The 15,762-nt window shown below is 32.2% G+C and overlaps 4 protein-coding genes across 5 annotated transcripts; 1 reads left to right on the top strand and 3 right to left on the bottom strand.

Annotated features, from left to right (window-relative positions):
* Positions 1 to 1,288: 1,288 nt before the first annotated feature.
* Positions 1,289 to 6,970, bottom strand: LOC122532385 (protein RRP5 homolog). Its single transcript, XM_043661129.1, is given in 7 exon segments — positions 1,289 to 1,515; positions 1,588 to 1,753; positions 1,817 to 2,575; positions 3,390 to 5,912; positions 5,997 to 6,555; positions 6,636 to 6,698; positions 6,839 to 6,970. Coding segments are annotated over 6 exon segments (4,239 nt in total). The 5' UTR covers positions 6,839 to 6,970; the 3' UTR covers positions 1,289 to 1,346.
* Positions 6,839 to 7,982, bottom strand: LOC122532384 (NADH dehydrogenase [ubiquinone] 1 alpha subcomplex assembly factor 3). 2 transcript variants are annotated; one of them, XM_043661128.1, is made up of 4 exons: positions 7,815 to 7,982; positions 7,583 to 7,715; positions 7,118 to 7,513; positions 6,839 to 6,981 (listed from the first exon to the last, which is right to left on the bottom strand). In XM_043661128.1, exons 1-3 carry the CDS (start codon positions 7,865 to 7,867, stop codon positions 7,118 to 7,120), a joined length of 582 nt encoding a protein of 193 aa, XP_043517063.1. In that variant the 5' UTR covers positions 7,868 to 7,982; the 3' UTR covers positions 6,839 to 6,981. The 2 variants fall into 2 exon arrangements, with proteins under 2 accessions (XP_043517063.1, XP_043517062.1); XM_043661127.1 differs by lacking the exon at positions 6,839 to 6,981 and having other exon boundaries at positions 7,011 to 7,513.
* An 83-nt stretch (positions 7,983 to 8,065) lies between these two features.
* LOC122532381 lies at positions 8,066 to 11,198 on the top strand. Its single transcript, XM_043661124.1, has 6 exons — positions 8,066 to 8,291; positions 8,661 to 9,391; positions 9,467 to 9,589; positions 9,684 to 9,848; positions 9,950 to 10,114; positions 10,658 to 11,198. The coding sequence occupies exons 1-6, from the start codon at positions 8,231 to 8,233 to the stop codon at positions 10,934 to 10,936; spliced, it is 1,524 nt and encodes a 507-aa protein (XP_043517059.1). The 5' UTR covers positions 8,066 to 8,230; the 3' UTR covers positions 10,937 to 11,198.
* Positions 11,193 to 15,085, bottom strand: LOC122532382 (interferon-related developmental regulator 2). Its single transcript, XM_043661125.1, has 6 exons — positions 14,824 to 15,085; positions 12,984 to 13,462; positions 12,652 to 12,905; positions 12,349 to 12,592; positions 12,036 to 12,251; positions 11,193 to 11,948 (listed from the first exon to the last, which is right to left on the bottom strand). The coding sequence occupies exons 1-6, from the start codon at positions 14,855 to 14,857 to the stop codon at positions 11,862 to 11,864; spliced, it is 1,314 nt and encodes a 437-aa protein (XP_043517060.1). The 5' UTR covers positions 14,858 to 15,085; the 3' UTR covers positions 11,193 to 11,861.
* Positions 15,086 to 15,762: the final 677 nt, after the last annotated feature.

Genomic DNA, 15,762 nt, shown 5'->3' with positions numbered 1-15,762 from the left:
ACCTTTCTCTTCGCACTTTCCCTCTCGTAGCTTATCGGACACTCGAGACACCACGAGATTATCACCACCGACTTCGTTAACGCAACGTGTGTGCAAACAATATGGCGATTACAAGGTTGCCGATTTCCGCGTTGACAGTCATCGCTTCCGTGGCTACCGCATTCTGCGCTAGCGCAAACGAAAATGCCGTTTCGTTCGCCTAGGGTGAAATTTTTCATTGCCAGTGCTGCCACACGCGACTGTGTGACGATCGCAACTACCAATCGCACTCACCGCGCGTACTGTTTCAAACTTCAAACTTTATTCGATCGATCGATCGGAACAACTTTTCTTTGAACTAGTAATTTATGCTATTTCTCATTTTTATACGTTGTCTCATTATACTGATAATATATTCTCACGTACGTGGAAATGAAGTGGAAGTAAACGCCGAAGAAACTAAATGTTTTGTAAATTTTATATATAATAAGGTTTCCGCTCGCAAACATGTGACAAAATGTATTTATAATTGAAACTACCAAAAGTCATTCGTTACATTACTTCTCTGCGTATTCTACAGCCGTTTGTTGAACACGAGCGACATACTTAGTTTTCCGACACTAAGATACTACTTTTCAAACAGGATCTTCATTTTTTTAGATGGTAATACCTGAACAAGAGCTCTCTTCATATAAATACATATTATTCGAATTAAAAATTAAACTATAATTAAAAAGATATTTTTATCTTGCTATATCATCGTCAAGAAATCAACATAAAAACATATGTCTATTTGATCAGGATAGGAACTTGTGCTGTCCCTTTTATGAACTTGTTTTCCATAATTGTAAACTTTACTATTAAATTTAAATTTGTACAATTTACATTATATCGATATTTCGTTTCATGATCTTTTGTCTCTATTGTACTCATACATTCAGATGTTGACGAGAACTGCAATGTTCTCTACATAATAAGCATATCCTTGATTTATTTTTCGAGCCTATTTTTAACAATGCTTCTCCACAATTAATCTATATTTCAAGAAGCAACTTACACTTTTCAATCATGGTACTGAGTTTTGTCTAATTCCATCTGCCAATCAGCCTCTACATAAACATATTAGTAAATTATTAATTTTCACTGCTTTTTGAAAAATATCATTCAATGATTCTAGAATTCTAAACCTAGTTTCTAAATTCAATCACACATTCTGAACGTTTAAAAATTACGAAATTAATTGTTTTTGCCATTCGTTGCAACCGCTCTTATTTTCTTGATTTCTGCAAATGGCCATGTACTATCAAACTGTTTGGATTAGTCAAAACTAATGTGTATATATTTACAATTTATATCGCTCGAAGTAATCAAACATCTTTGTTACATTGCTTCTCAACATATTCTACGGCCATTTGCTGAACACGAGTGACATCTTCCTCAGTACCATGCCGTTCTTCGAAATTAATGTATTTTTTGAATAGAGTTTTCATTTTTCTAGGCGGTAATGTCTGAACCACAGCTCTCTCTAAGACTTTCCTATAAGCGTCAATCCAATATAAATACTCCATGAATTGAAAATTAAATTATATAATCAGAAGATACTTTTACCTTGCTATATCAATGTTATCAGATTTAATTAAGGAATCAACATAACAAGACCATATATCCACTCGCTTGGGATACGAGCTTAAAATTTGTTCGAACAAAGTTTGCGATCTCTCTTTATCCCCAAGTTTGTTTTCCATGATCGCAAACTTTGCTATTAGATTCACATCTGTAAAATTTACATTATATTAACATTTTATTTCATAACTCTTTATCTCTATTATATACATACGTTCTGATGCTGGCAAAGATTGTAATCCTCTCTGCATAATGTGCCTCGATTTATCTTTCAAACCCATCTTTAATAATGCTTCTCCGCAATTAACCCATACCTCAGAGATTTGCTTAAACTTTCTAATGATAGTATTAATAATTTTCTCTAATTCCATCTGTCTACCAGCTTCGAGATGAACAGTCAACATATGAGTGTGTATCTTCAATGAATCATTCGTCCTTATTGCCTCTTGAAAAACATCATTTAATGATTCTGGCGTTCCAAACTTAGACTCTAAATTCAACCACGCATTCCAAACGTTTAATCTTTCATTCTCCTCTCTGAAATTAATCGTTTTCGTCGCCCTTTTCGCAACTGCTCTCGCCTTCTCAATTTCAGTTGACTGCAAATGATATGCCATATACTGTAACCATACTATTGAACTGTCTGGACTGGCCAGAACTAATCTATCAAACTGATCCACAGAATTTGGTAGTTGATTACTGGCTAATGCTTCCTCTCGTTGCCGAATTTCACGTTCTTTTTGTCTCTCTTGTTCTCGACGTTCAACAGCACTCAATTTCTTCCTCTTTGGCTTTGGTTTTTCTTCCACTTCATCTTCGCTACTGCTAGATGATTCTTTGTTCTTAAGAGCTGAATCGCAGTTGTTATCCCAGAAAAATCCACATTCAGATAAACTTGGCTTTTCATTCTCAATGCTAATATCATTAATGTCACTTCTCCGATTTTCTTTGATAGATTTTCTTTTCGTCTTTGCTTTGTCTTTCCTCATGTTCTCTTGACTTTATGTTGTACGATTATTATATTCACGATTTCAATTACAATTACACCTTCAAGAAGAAAATATTGCACATGTGGTTATTACAGTTGCCGTCACGTTCGAGGTTAGCAAAACAATTGTACGACGCTACGACAGACTCGAGATACACGATCGATATTATGTCTTCCGTCACTGTGGGGCCTAGCGCGCGTTCTTTGAATTCAACATTTCAAATTCCAATGTGTATTATTTATATTTATATTTATATGTTATTTTTCATACTTCTTCACTCTTGTTGCTTAGTGAAGATTTAAAAAACAAAATTATTGCTACTGACTACTGATTGCGTTAATACAACATGTATGACAATACAAATATGATAATTACAAAGTTGCCGATTTCTCTTTGTATTCTGTGCTAGGGCATAAGAAAATGCCTAGGAAATTTCGATGCCAGTGTTGCCACTCACGGTCATTTGACAATTATAGCTACTAATCACATTCATCGCGCCATATTATTTCAATTTCAAATTTGCCAATCGATCGGTTAAAACAATTTATTTTGAACTAATTTATTATTTCTTACTTTTATTAGTGTCGGTATTAATAATATGTTTATTATACGTAGACATTAAGTGGAATTAAACTTCGAAAAACTAAATTTTTTGCAAGTTATGTATAATTAGTTTGCGTAATGTTAGGAAACATCACAAAATGCATTTAAAAATGAATTTACAATTTATATTGAAGCTAGACTATATTGTTTCTCTATGTATTTTATTATATCTTCTATTTGCTGAACATGAGCCACATCTTTCCAAGTATTTTTGAAATTAATAAACATTTTGAACAAGATCTTTATTTTTCTAGGTGATAATATCTACATAACTGCTCTCTCCATGATTTTTCTACATATACATGTTAGGATAATTCCATGATTTGAGAAATAAACTGTATTAAACTAAAATAATATTTTTATTTTGTCATATCATTGTCATTACATTTAACTAAGTTTTTATTTTTTTTGAGGGTATCATGTTTGCTTCATTGTATTTCTTTCGTTTCAAGTTGTTATTATCAGCTGATTTTTCTTGTATGCAGTATTTCTTTTCGAACGCAGATTTTACCATGCAAATAGGCATAAAATCAGATTCGTTGGAATTTAATATGACGTAACATTTGATTTTAGAATGAACAACATAAGGTGTTAAATCTGGCTGCATATCATTTATATGACGACGTACTGGCATTGCAGCCAAAATCCCTTTACCAATGCCATACAACAATATTAAAACAAACCAATTTGTCACCAACAAGATTCTACCGCGTAACGATTTGCCATCGGGAAAGTGTATTTGCTTGTTTTGTTTTCCATTTATTTTGTGCATTATTGACGGTAATGTAGTCAATTCGACAAGTTCGTGCAAGTAATTTTTCCATATAATCGTTCCAGAAATTTTGTCTCCTACTTTTTTATTTTCAGAGTAATGATCCTTAGATACTATGCCCACTAAGTTATCCTGCAATCGTATAACCAAACCAGCAGCAGTGATAGTTTCAATCTTCCCTGTAACTCTCTGTCCCAATTTTACAGATGTAATTGGTCTATTTTCGTAATATGGATTTCCTGAAAGTTCTAGTAATTTATTAAAATATAAAGTCAGTGTATCTACTGATGTCACCATCCTGCTTTTAAGGCTGGATAAACCGTCATATATTTTCTTCAATGATACTGTTAACCCTAATTGCTGCTCTTTCTTATTAATAGAAACTATCTTTGCAAATAAAATTTGATTTACGTGCAGCAGATTAAAATTACTAATGTTGCTATAAGATATATATCCAAACGATGTACATCCTGTAATTGGTAAAATTACTCTTACGCCATCCGGTTCTATATCTTTGATTGAACAAGGTATACAATCTCCTACTTTTAGTTTTTCAAAATTTCTATATCTTTCTTGTGGTAGAAATGTCCTAGTTAGAATTAAACTAGGCATTGTAGTAAATACCAGAGCTGAGAGCGTATCACCAGGAATACATTTTGATGCTAAAAGAATAGCAGTTTCCCTACAAGGTGACATATGACCAGCCGGTAAAAAGCCCGTAGTAACTCTCTGTTCATTATTTTTACTGATTCTTAAATATACTCCGTGAGAAGATGATTCTATTATTGTTCCTTCTACTTCTTCGCCAATATCAAATGATATATTTTCAATTTTTACGTCTTTATCAGCCACACTCAAAGTTATCTTTCCCAAATTTTTGTCCACCGCGTGAATTTTTATCAAAATGGTTTGTCCAATTGAATAGTTCCAATTCACGTCAGATGTTTCAGTATCGAGATTAGTGTGTGGAATCAAACCTTTGACATCTCCAAAAAATTTTACCAGTACACCATGCTTATGTATTTGAATGATAGTCCCATGATGTTTTGATCCAACTTTCGCGTCTTGTATATTTGCCAAAATAGGCAAATTACTTGTTATCAAAGACTTTTTTAAAGTAAAATACACCCGTTTCCGACCAGTATTAACAGACAAGACTCTTGCTTCTACTTCTTTGTTGATTTTCAACTTTTTTAAGGCGCTTAAACCTTCATCAGATATGTGCTCTGATGTTATTTGTCCATTAAATTTACCAACTTGTACACTAACGAAACCGGTGCCTTTATCAATGTTTATAATTTTTACATTCACCACGTCACCTGGTTTGAAATCAGACAGTGAAAAATACTTTTGCCCCAACAGCGAATGCTGCATTGTACAAATATAAATTCCATCTAGCCAACTGTATGATAATACTCTGCATTTGTGTATGGTACCAGGTGCGAATTTTTCAATGATTTTATCATACTCGATGTTTGTCCTCTTCAAGGAAACAAATCCCCGTGTTCCACTTTTAGTTAATTGTAACACTATTCCACCAAATTCTCTAAATAAAGCAGTACTTTCTTCTATAACATCACCAGGCTTAATATTCTCCCTAAATTTATCTATCGTCGAACTGAAGTATGCAAATTTGACGGTTGGTAAAATATACAATAATGTACCAGTAATTTTCAAATTGTCTGAATATTTGAATAAAGGTTTATCTAAATACAGCTGATTTATGAATCCTATATTGTTTTCACCTAATGAGACACATAAACCATTGGACAAAACTTTCTTTATGGAAAGATTATATCTTGTGCCTGGTATCAAGCTGTCCAATGATCTAATTTCGATTTCATGAACAGCGTTAACAAGCTTCTGGTTTGGAGTTAATGTAATTGTTGATAAATTTTCATTAGTTTCAACATTTTTAACATAACATAGAAGTTGTTTACCTGGAACTAAATGAGAGTTCTTATTAACAACAATTTACATTTAAATATTGTAAATACAATTTGCATACATATATATTTAAATTTACTTACACAAACATTTTTTATTGTCACTTTCTTTAGTAGGAATAAACGCTCTTACATTTGCTAATCCAGTATCTGCTATATAACCATGATCTTCTATGCTATTAATGGTGCACACTATTTTTGAACTATTATCTAGATGTACAATATTTAAATTTTGATTTATTAATTTAGGTTCAAGAGATATTCCAATTTGAAATTTCTCTTGTGGTTGTATAGTTTTTATATAACATATAACATAATCCCCACAACTATATAACTCTGGAAGGGATTTAATTTCACTTGTCTGAGAATCCTCTGACTTGATCAAATTTTGCAACAAATTTGTGTAACGTTCACTAATGTCTGTAATTTGTGCACGCCCTATTAATCCACCTGGCAAAGATATCAGCAAATCGTACTCTGTTACTTCAAAAATGCATCCTAATACCACTAATCCCTCAGATATCATTGCATATGATAATCGTTCTGCAGTATTAGGTACAAAATTTGTTTTCTTTTCATCTTGCTCCTTTGTCCTTCGTTTCTCATGTTTCCTTTTACCAATTTTTTCATGTTTGCTAAATAGCTATAAACATAAATTTGGAGTTAGTAAATGAGTAATTATGAGATATTAAAATATGCTGAATATTTTTATAATAAATTTACCAAATTTGATGATCTCTTTTTCTGAACTTTTTCCCCGCCTCTTGGAAAATTTGCTAGTGTCATCTATGAGAAGTAATTAAGTTATTATTGTCATAGGAGGAAGATGAACAAAAACTATTGTATAAAAAAAAAATTATGAAACTTAAAACTGAAATATCAAAGATGTAATATATGTTTAATAATTTATTTCATAAAAATTTTACCTTTTTCACTGCCGAACAATTATACCCTCAAAAAGAAAATGTTTCATACGTAGCACGTGATCGTTATAACTGTTGCCGTCACGTTTGATTTTTCGAGGTTATGTTAGCAAAATTATATGCGTGATGCCTAACAGTATCTTACTCTGTTAAAAACAGAAAATAAAATCGCACATGTAATTAATTAAACTTTATTTTATGTTTAATGTAGCGACACATTAATATACAAAAATGGTTCCCTAATATATATAACAGCATAAAATCATAAATATTATTATTTACTTATTGATCTGTCAGCTTTTTTGCTTCAGCATTTTCTATGGATAATCTTCGATGGGTATTAAATCTTTCAGATATTGGAGGAATTAAACCCGCCGCAACATATCTTCCATCATTAGCTAGAAAATTGTATATTCCACAAGCTTGTTGCACTTCGGATATTTCAGATTTAATGTTGTACTTGCGCAGTATTTCTCTTATTTCACGAATTCTACTATATTCGCATTTAGTTTCAAGGCCTAAAACCAGAACATCCAAAACTGGATATAAAACAGTGAACAAGGATAAAGTTTCTTCATTTATGTCGTTTGTAGAACCAACGTTCCAAGAGAAAAATGTTCCATTTAAAACTGCAATGGGGCCCAATAATAACGATGCATCACTTAAAGTAAATCCTATCTAAAAATATAATTTGCAGTTAAAGGCATTGTAATTTTATCAGGCATAAAAGCTAAGAGATTATTTTACCGGTAGACATGATTTTATTGAATTCCTTTGTTTTGTATCACTTAACTCTGGAGTTTTATTAATATTAATGATATCGACAGTTGTTTTACCGGGTCCGTCATATTCTCTGAAGATTTTTGAAGCGTGAAATCGTCTGTAAAAAGAGAATTATGTAAAAACCAAGTCACTTGCACATTCTCTCCTTGCAAGTTGCTTCTTTGAAAGAAAAGAAAACACGAGTTAAAATACATACCGAATATTTTGTAGTAATCGCTTTATGGTGGATGAAGTTTTGATTAAAAGCATGATAATGTCTTAACTAATATTTTTTTTTTAACTATTATTTACTTTGGCAACAATCATCTGAGCTTATTTGTATTTGAAATAACTGTAGCCACTCTATATTCTTGGTAGTCTATGACAGTTATGACTGTTGTCGTTTGATTGGTCGATTCAAATAGCATCAAAAAATTTTACCGGTACGAAAATATAGTGTTCAGAATAGTGAATAAAATCTAACTCTAACAATATCCTGCCTTAAACTCCATCATGGAGATGTTTGATCGGTCACGACGTCCCTTTCCGAGTTTAGTGTATTTTTAAAAGTATTTCTGGAAGTAGAAAAAAAAATAGGCTGCCAGAGAGAAGTAATTGCCTTATTTTGACACTATGGACAGTAATTTGACGAAAATGAGCAGAGGCTGTTGGAAGTTCGATGAGGAGGATCGAGGTGAGGAATTTCAAAACGCGGCAGGTTACTGAACGTTAAATGTCAGAAGACAATGAAATAAATTACGTTAAATAAATGAAATAAATTACGTTATAATTGTAACATTGCCATTATTTTTCTAACTAATTACTAACTATACAGCTATATGTTGCGTGCATGTCACACCTTTTTGGTATTAAAACTATCGATGACCACAGTATCGAAGAAATCGAAATGAGTTAATGAATTTGACTATTCTGGTAGATCTATTATTAAGGAACCTCCCTGGCAAATAAATTAATGTTAGAAATTCTGAATATATTCCAAATATCGTAATTAATCACGATTTCACGTCTTATAAAAAGAATTAGACGAATGTTAATTTTTTAGCATTGTACATAGACATTGAAGAGGAAGATACTGAAGAAGATAAAAAAAATAAAGTATACAGCTTTTGGGATCAAACGCCTGATTTACTTCTAGAAGAAATTTTTTCTTACTTAACTATCCGTGAAAGGTATTACGCATCTTTGGTATGTAGGTCATGGTATCGTGCGTTTAAATTACCAAGGATATGGTCTACCTTTACATTGGGAGATAATACTCTTACTAGAGGCAAATTTAATTATCACAGTGGTTGGCAATATGTCTTAGACCACATGAGAACTTCTACGTGTTTGAATAAAATTGGCAGAAATATTAGATCTTTGGTTTTAGAACCTATGTTAAATTTCTACAATCTTTATGAATTCATGAACATGATATCTTGGTATACCGAGAGACAAGGATCAGATAATACATCAGTGGCGGGTGTTGGTACCCACATTCACCGGCTTAAGTTTACCTTTCCATGTAATATGGCAAATACAGATGACCCTGATAGTATCAGGGTTTTTGGTACTGGTGGAAAATTGTTAGAAGCATTAAAAAGGTTGATGGGTAATTTACGTAATTTAAAATCTTTAGAATTGATAGACCTCATGTTAGATAACAAAGAAGCTTTACATTTAATGGATGATATTTGTGCCAATTGTACGCAAACATTGACAAAATTGGTCCTAATTAATACTACAAGATATTATTGCCCTCTTCTACATGTAGGAGTATTTATTAATTTAAATGTAAGTTGTCTTAGTAGAAAAGCTTGCCACAGTTCACATAGATTTTTTAACTTATATTATTTGTTTTATGCAAAGGTATTAGTTATTGGTCCTCAGAATCTTCATGAAGATGTGATAGATTTAATTGGTTATACTAAATTAAAACATCTTCATATCTTTCAAAATCGCTATAGTCAAAAAGATGTCACAGTGAGATTGGTAATAGTTGCATTAGTTTTAATGTAAAATGCATTGTTCCAAATACATTTAATTAGATTTGTTTACAATACAACTTATTTAATCTCTAATATAGCCTTCAAGAAAATCGTGGATAAAAATGAGAAAAAATAATCCACACATTAAAGTTCATTTTGAAGTGGAAAGTCACAAACCTACAGATATACTTTTGCCTATTGATTTGGTAGAACATGGGAATATTCCGTGTCACAGTATTGTTTTAGATATTCCGAATACAAAGGTTAGTGTTTTTTGTAAAGTGTAATAACCGATTGTGGAATTATGGTATGATGTAAAAATTTAATTAACAAACATATTAGTTACATAGATTAAATATTTCAGATTTCGCCTTCAACTATTCTTAATCATGGAGCATTTTTCGAATCGACAATAAGAGTATATGCGTTCAAAGGTCTAACCAGATATTTCGCGCCTAGAAATTTTTCACAAAGACTGGACGAAGCAATAGTACAATTTTGCAAAATGTGTCCGAATCTTCATACACTGGTATCACTTTGTGTCTGAATGAATCTCTGACTTTTTTAAAATTTCTACGACTAACAAACACCTGTGTGATAGCATGCATTCGAATTTTTCTTATACAAAAGGCTTTCTCACTGTTCGCGTAAGTTTTATCTAATGAAAATTGAAAGAAACAAATTAAAAATATGAAAAAAACATCTTTTACAACTTCTATGGATCTATTTATGTACATATGTTGTGTGGCAATATATCAATGATTTGTCAATAGTACACAAGGCAACAGATTTAAATTCAGATCGATTACTATATCAATGACTTGGAAGCCAATCAGTGGGAGACAAAGATTTTACCATGACACATTTGATGACTTGCCTGGGAATTTAGTTATTAAACGAATAACACTTCACACAATTGAGTTAACCCATGGATTGGTTTCTTTGATTCAATTAATACATTTATCAAATAACACTCTTTCAAATAACTAACTTATAAAAAAAGAATTTAAGTAGTTTTAATTTAAATCTGTAATTTAATAAATTTAATGTACATTTAAATGTTTCTCTGCAGATGATACGAGATAAAATTTCAACTGCCACGATATTAGAAATCGTGTCTACGGCAAAAAACTTGCGTTGCTTATATGTCCGGAGATATTCGGTTCTAAAGAAATGTGATGGGGATTGGTCAAAAATTATGAATTGGTCACCAGCACATTATCAATGGATTAAAAAGAATAGTTGTAGCTATGCAAGTACAGAAAGGGAAGTATCTAAAATATTGAACTACAGGTGGCACATGCAAACTGAAAGAGAATTTAGAGATCAAATGGTGAAATTACATTTATGACGTTTTTATTGAGAAAAGAGAAAAATTCTTAAAAAAAATATTTTATATCAAACAGATTGTGTAATTACGCAATAATTATACATTTATAAAATGTGTGTAAAAAATTGCTTGTATAGTTTATGTATCTACACTTTCTGACATTTACTGTGATGTAGGTAAAACTACTTATTATTTAAATGATTGTTATATACAAAAGGGATTGTTATATACAAAAATCTACGATCGTCAAATATGCAATGTAATAAAACAACACTAATTACAAGTATTTCTACTTTATTTTATCATATAATATATAACCAAGAATTCCTATGCTATGTTATAACTTATGTAATTATGTACAATGCCAACTTCTATATTTTTATATATATAGACAAGGTAACTTATTTAAATAGTTACATCTAATACTTATTTAAATAGATGATTATAATTAGTATATGATTTTGTATACATTCCAAATTAATTATTTGTAAAAATTAAAACATCGATAATAATTCGAGCATCAGAGTTAGAAACAAATTCTTTTTACAGAATGTACTAACATAGCAATATTCATTAAATTCAATAGAGAAAAACAAATATAATAATCGAGTATTTGTAGTATATACATATTTCAATAAAGTATATACAAAATTTAAATAGTATTAAACAACATTGAGTAACAATAATGGTCTCAGTTACAATTAGGAACAAGTTAAAACAAATTTTCTATTTAATCAATTAAAACAGAATATTCAAAGTATAATATTTTCTTTTTTTTGCTCATCTCTATTTACAATTTAAAATAATCCATCGTGAAAAATAGTACGCAATAAATTTTCTCCAGTACTTACAGAATCTATAATAAACATATAATAAATAAAAATTTTAATTATGTTTCCTTATTTTAAAAAAATTATCTAGTGTATAAAAGCAGAAAGTTGAAGAATTACGGTGCCAAGGCTGCTGATCGTTTGTCTCGGTTTTTATTACGTTGTATCGTACGTGCTTTAAATGCAGCTGCATTCATCAGTGTCTAAATAAAATTCACAAAATCAATTATTTCATCTTTTTAAAATTAATTACAATTAATGTATTGGAATTTTCATATTGGAAAACTCACCCTTTCCAATTTAGTAGTTTTCTGGTTGAGTGATATTGGTAAAACTTTGTTACCAAGATGAAAAATTTCGCGCAGGAGATGATTTTCTGCAAGATGAATATTTATACCTGGACCAAGTAATCTACAACACGCGTTGTACTGAGTTCGTGCACACCATCCTTCCAAATACAGAATTTCTTGGCCAAATTTTACATGCATTTCTGGTACGATGTCCTCCTAATAAAAATCACAGATATTATCAGTAATAAAGTACACGTTGATTGCGTGTATCGATATGTATATAATATTTGAATATCTACATTACGAAACACACCTCTATGTAGCGAAGTATATCTCTGAAATTAGCTCTCTGTTGCTTACGATCTTTTTTTGCTCTGTACTTATTCGAATCCGTAGCCAGATCTTTTAATATCTCGATTAAATCCAATGACCAATCTTGCTCGTAGTCGTCAGAAAAATCGCGACCAAGCTCGAATATTATAGCTAAAGTCTCTCCAGCCGACAACCTTATGTCCAAATGTGGTGATTTCAATAACTCGCGCAATCTATTCAAGGACCTGTGACGGAAACAATTAATTTTAATATTTTATCTTAATTAATTTTTGAAGATACTTACGGCATGTAGCTATTGGTTCTATCACTCGCAAGTAAATTGTATATATCAGCTGGTGCCATTACTGTTAAAAGAAGCGTCCATGATGAAATGGCAGCAGCGTGTAATGCTGCGACCTCTGAAGAAATAGTTGCTATAGCACCATTCCCTTTTAGATAAGAACCAGAAAAAATACTAGATAGCAATTGCATGATTTCAATAGTAGCGGTCGCGTCATTGCCTGATAAAAATTGATTCATGCTCAGAGCCCAACAACACTGCAAGTAGATAAATAATTTATTATTCATATATAAATTGAACTCATTATCTTTTTTTCTTCCTCTATGATGTCGTACCTCTGAACGTGCTTGTGTAGAAGCTGTGGTGTCACTGGCTATAAAAGTCAAAGTACTCTTTAAATCTCGACAGACTATCTCTGCACTTTCAAAAGCCCCCAGTTGAACACAAAGCAAAGTACTTAATCTGGCTGCGGTAGATTGTTCTTCGCTACGGCCCTTCTTCAAACCTCGCTCTACCGAATCTGTGATGGTCATTTTCCTATCTTCTACAAAATCTGGAATATACTTGATAGCAAATATTTTCTCCATTCCATTGAAACAGATTGTTCTGCCTTTCGCGCTCTTCTGTGTTAGACCATCGATTGCTTCCTTTAGTTTTTCTTCGAATGCTTCTTGCTGCGTAAGTTCATCAACCTCATTGTCGTTTACATCATCTAACATGCTGCGATTATCAGATTGACTGCTGGACACGCTACATGCATCGTTATTGATAGAATCTTCATCAGATGTTAACTCAGCTCTCTTTCCACCATGACCTGTAGAAAAAATAATTTTCTTGTTTTTTCATTATGTTTTACAAGCAACAATTGATCAATGAAGAAGAGAATAATTAATATTTGTATTTACTTTGTGCAGATTATATGTATATATAATAGTCAAAGACAACACTTATTAAAAATACATGTCACATTACATAATGTGAAACCTAAACAGCTGTTAGTTTCTGCTGTCTGAAATAATTGTACCATATATGTCTAGCTACAGAGAAATCAACTTGTACAGAAATTATAACTGCATAAGAATTTCTGCAGAAACACCTACTTTTGATAAACAAGAAAATTACTACATTATATTGCACATTCATTACAGGTATTTGCAATTCTAATGAATGCAATTTTTCAAGTGTTTATAATACACGGTGAAAACTACATAAAAAGGAAATCGTTTATGATTTATATAATCAGACTACTTATATTATGTAAAAATTAAATCGTAGGAATTGGCTTGTCATAATTTTTAAATATTTGATATAGGTACATATATAATCAATATTCTTAATTACCTAATGTTACTAGCAAACTAAGACGTAGAAGTTGTTTATACATCTAGAAATCGCATCGCGGAAATGATAAATTTACCATAATAGTGGATAATAAATAATGCGGGACCGAGTGCTAATGCATACGACGATCTAAATTTAGTACAAGTGACGGGAAAAATCGGTTGTTTTGGAAAGCATGATTCATTCATTCATCCATCTAATCCTTCACGCTGGCTTCTCCCTAACGTACGAAAAGCGAGAAGTATTTCTTCGTGAAAATCAAATCGACCGTTGCGCAATTTGAATAAAAAGAAATTTGATCGGTCGAAACGAAGCATCTTCGCATTGTCTCTCACATCTCTTACATCTGGATAGGAATGACTTGGTAATTGGTATCGTTGGTTGTTGATAAATCGAGCGTAGAAATTTTTCTTGTGTCGCACCTAACCCAGACCCATGTGTGAAAAGCATGAAAGTCACATGGGGATAGAGGCGGTGGTGTCACGACGTTGTCTCGTTTCGAGCGTGTCGTCCGAAAGAGACGAAGAGATTTCGTAGATCGATACGATTACTTTTTTCGGCCGCGAAACAATTTCACAGCTTTAATTCATCGTGTCGAGAAAGAAAATCAGAATAATTTACAATGTAACAGGTGACGTAAGACGAAATAAGCAATGTCTTCAATGCTTGATGAGTCATTACGAGGGAACGCTGATAACTTAATAAAGAATTCGGCGCATGGTGAAACGGAGACCTCTTTCGATCAACGACTGACCTTGAGGATATTTCAACGTAACTTTCATCGGAGAGTGAACAATGGAAATGAAATGTAAAATCGAAATAGACCTCTCTTACCGGATTTTCGTCTCCTGCCTCCTTTGCCTGGCATCGTTCTTCACTTTCCTTATTGCACAATTGATACTAACGAAAATACTTAATCAAGAGGGTAAATGTCTTGCACTATTAATTTTCTTTCGTATACTGAACACGCTGCATGAATTTTTAATTAAAATCTGGTAAAAACTCATTAACATGTTGCGAATCGTTCAAAACATACACGTCGAGACAGCCTACGATGGGCTTTCTCAAAGTGCACTGTCTTTCACGAGCTGCGAACCTGCCCGAACATAGACGAAAGTGCACGAATGTTCTGAGTGCGCATGCGCCGCGTGTTCCCGTGAACGTCACGTGCTCGCCAATAGACGGGTCGATTTAGCGATCCAGAAAGACGCAACCAATCAGCTTGTACCAGTTGAGCTACCGCGCATGCGTCGTACCCGTTCTTGTCAGTTTCAGTGGAAAATATCCTCGTATCGTTCAAGCGTTTCGCGCGCAATTGCGTTTTGAATGCGCTGCAACGTCTTTTAAGAAATACTTATACAAAGTTTCGAATGGCATTTTGTCGAGTGCGTGCGTGCATTTTGTGCAAATGGAAAAGATTTATTTTATAAAAGTAGTATTCATAGAGCATCGTTAACGTTGATGAACATCACACTGATGTGTAAAAGTTATTAGGATATCATAAGGTATGAACATTCAATGTCATTATTATACTTTTGCCATTGCAAAGAGATCTGTATCATAAAATAACGAAAATCGTGTATTGTTTTATATTTTCGGATATAAAAACACGCTTTACAATGATACATTTTCATTGCAACAATAACATATGAATATATACAACGAAGGAATGAATATACATATTTATACATTTAACATTAAATATCATAAAAAAAAGATACAATATAGTTATACTACAATAAATTAGAGGTACATAAAATGATTACAATTGTG

This window comes from Frieseomelitta varia, unplaced genomic scaffold, assembly GCF_011392965.1.
Source record: "Frieseomelitta varia isolate USP_RPSP 00005682 unplaced genomic scaffold, Fvar_1.2 scaffold_454, whole genome shotgun sequence".
In the NCBI taxonomy this organism is placed as follows: Eukaryota; Metazoa; Arthropoda; class Insecta; order Hymenoptera; family Apidae; genus Frieseomelitta; species Frieseomelitta varia.
This window is presented reverse-complemented; position numbering and strand designations above follow the sequence as displayed.

Coding starts and splice junctions, on each gene's coding strand:
- LOC122532381 (XM_043661124.1), top strand. CDS start 8,231: ATGGACAGTAATTTGACGAAAATGAGCAGAGGCTGTTGGAAGTTCGAT. Junction 8,292..8,660: donor GTTCGATGAGGAGGATCGAG/GTGAGGAATTTC, acceptor TTAATTTTTTAG/CATTGTACATAGACATTGAA. Junction 9,849..9,949: donor TAGATATTCCGAATACAAAG/GTTAGTGTTTTT, acceptor TAAATATTTCAG/ATTTCGCCTTCAACTATTCT.
- LOC122532384 (XM_043661128.1), bottom strand. CDS start 7,867: ATGCTTTTAATCAAAACTTCATCCACCATAAAGCGATTACTACAAAAT. Junction 7,716..7,814: donor CGATTACTACAAAATATTCG/GTATGTATTTTA, acceptor CTCTTTTTACAG/ACGATTTCACGCTTCAAAAA. Junction 7,514..7,582: donor CAATAAAATCATGTCTACCG/GTAAAATAATCT, acceptor TTATATTTTTAG/ATAGGATTTACTTTAAGTGA.
- LOC122532382 (XM_043661125.1), bottom strand. CDS start 14,857: ATGCCAGGCAAAGGAGGCAGGAGACGAAAATCCG. Junction 13,463..14,823: donor AGGCAGGAGACGAAAATCCG/GTAAGAGAGGTC, acceptor TTTTTTCTACAG/GTCATGGTGGAAAGAGAGCT. Junction 11,949..12,035: donor AAACTACTAAATTGGAAAGG/GTGAGTTTTCCA, acceptor AATTTTATTTAG/ACACTGATGAATGCAGCTGC.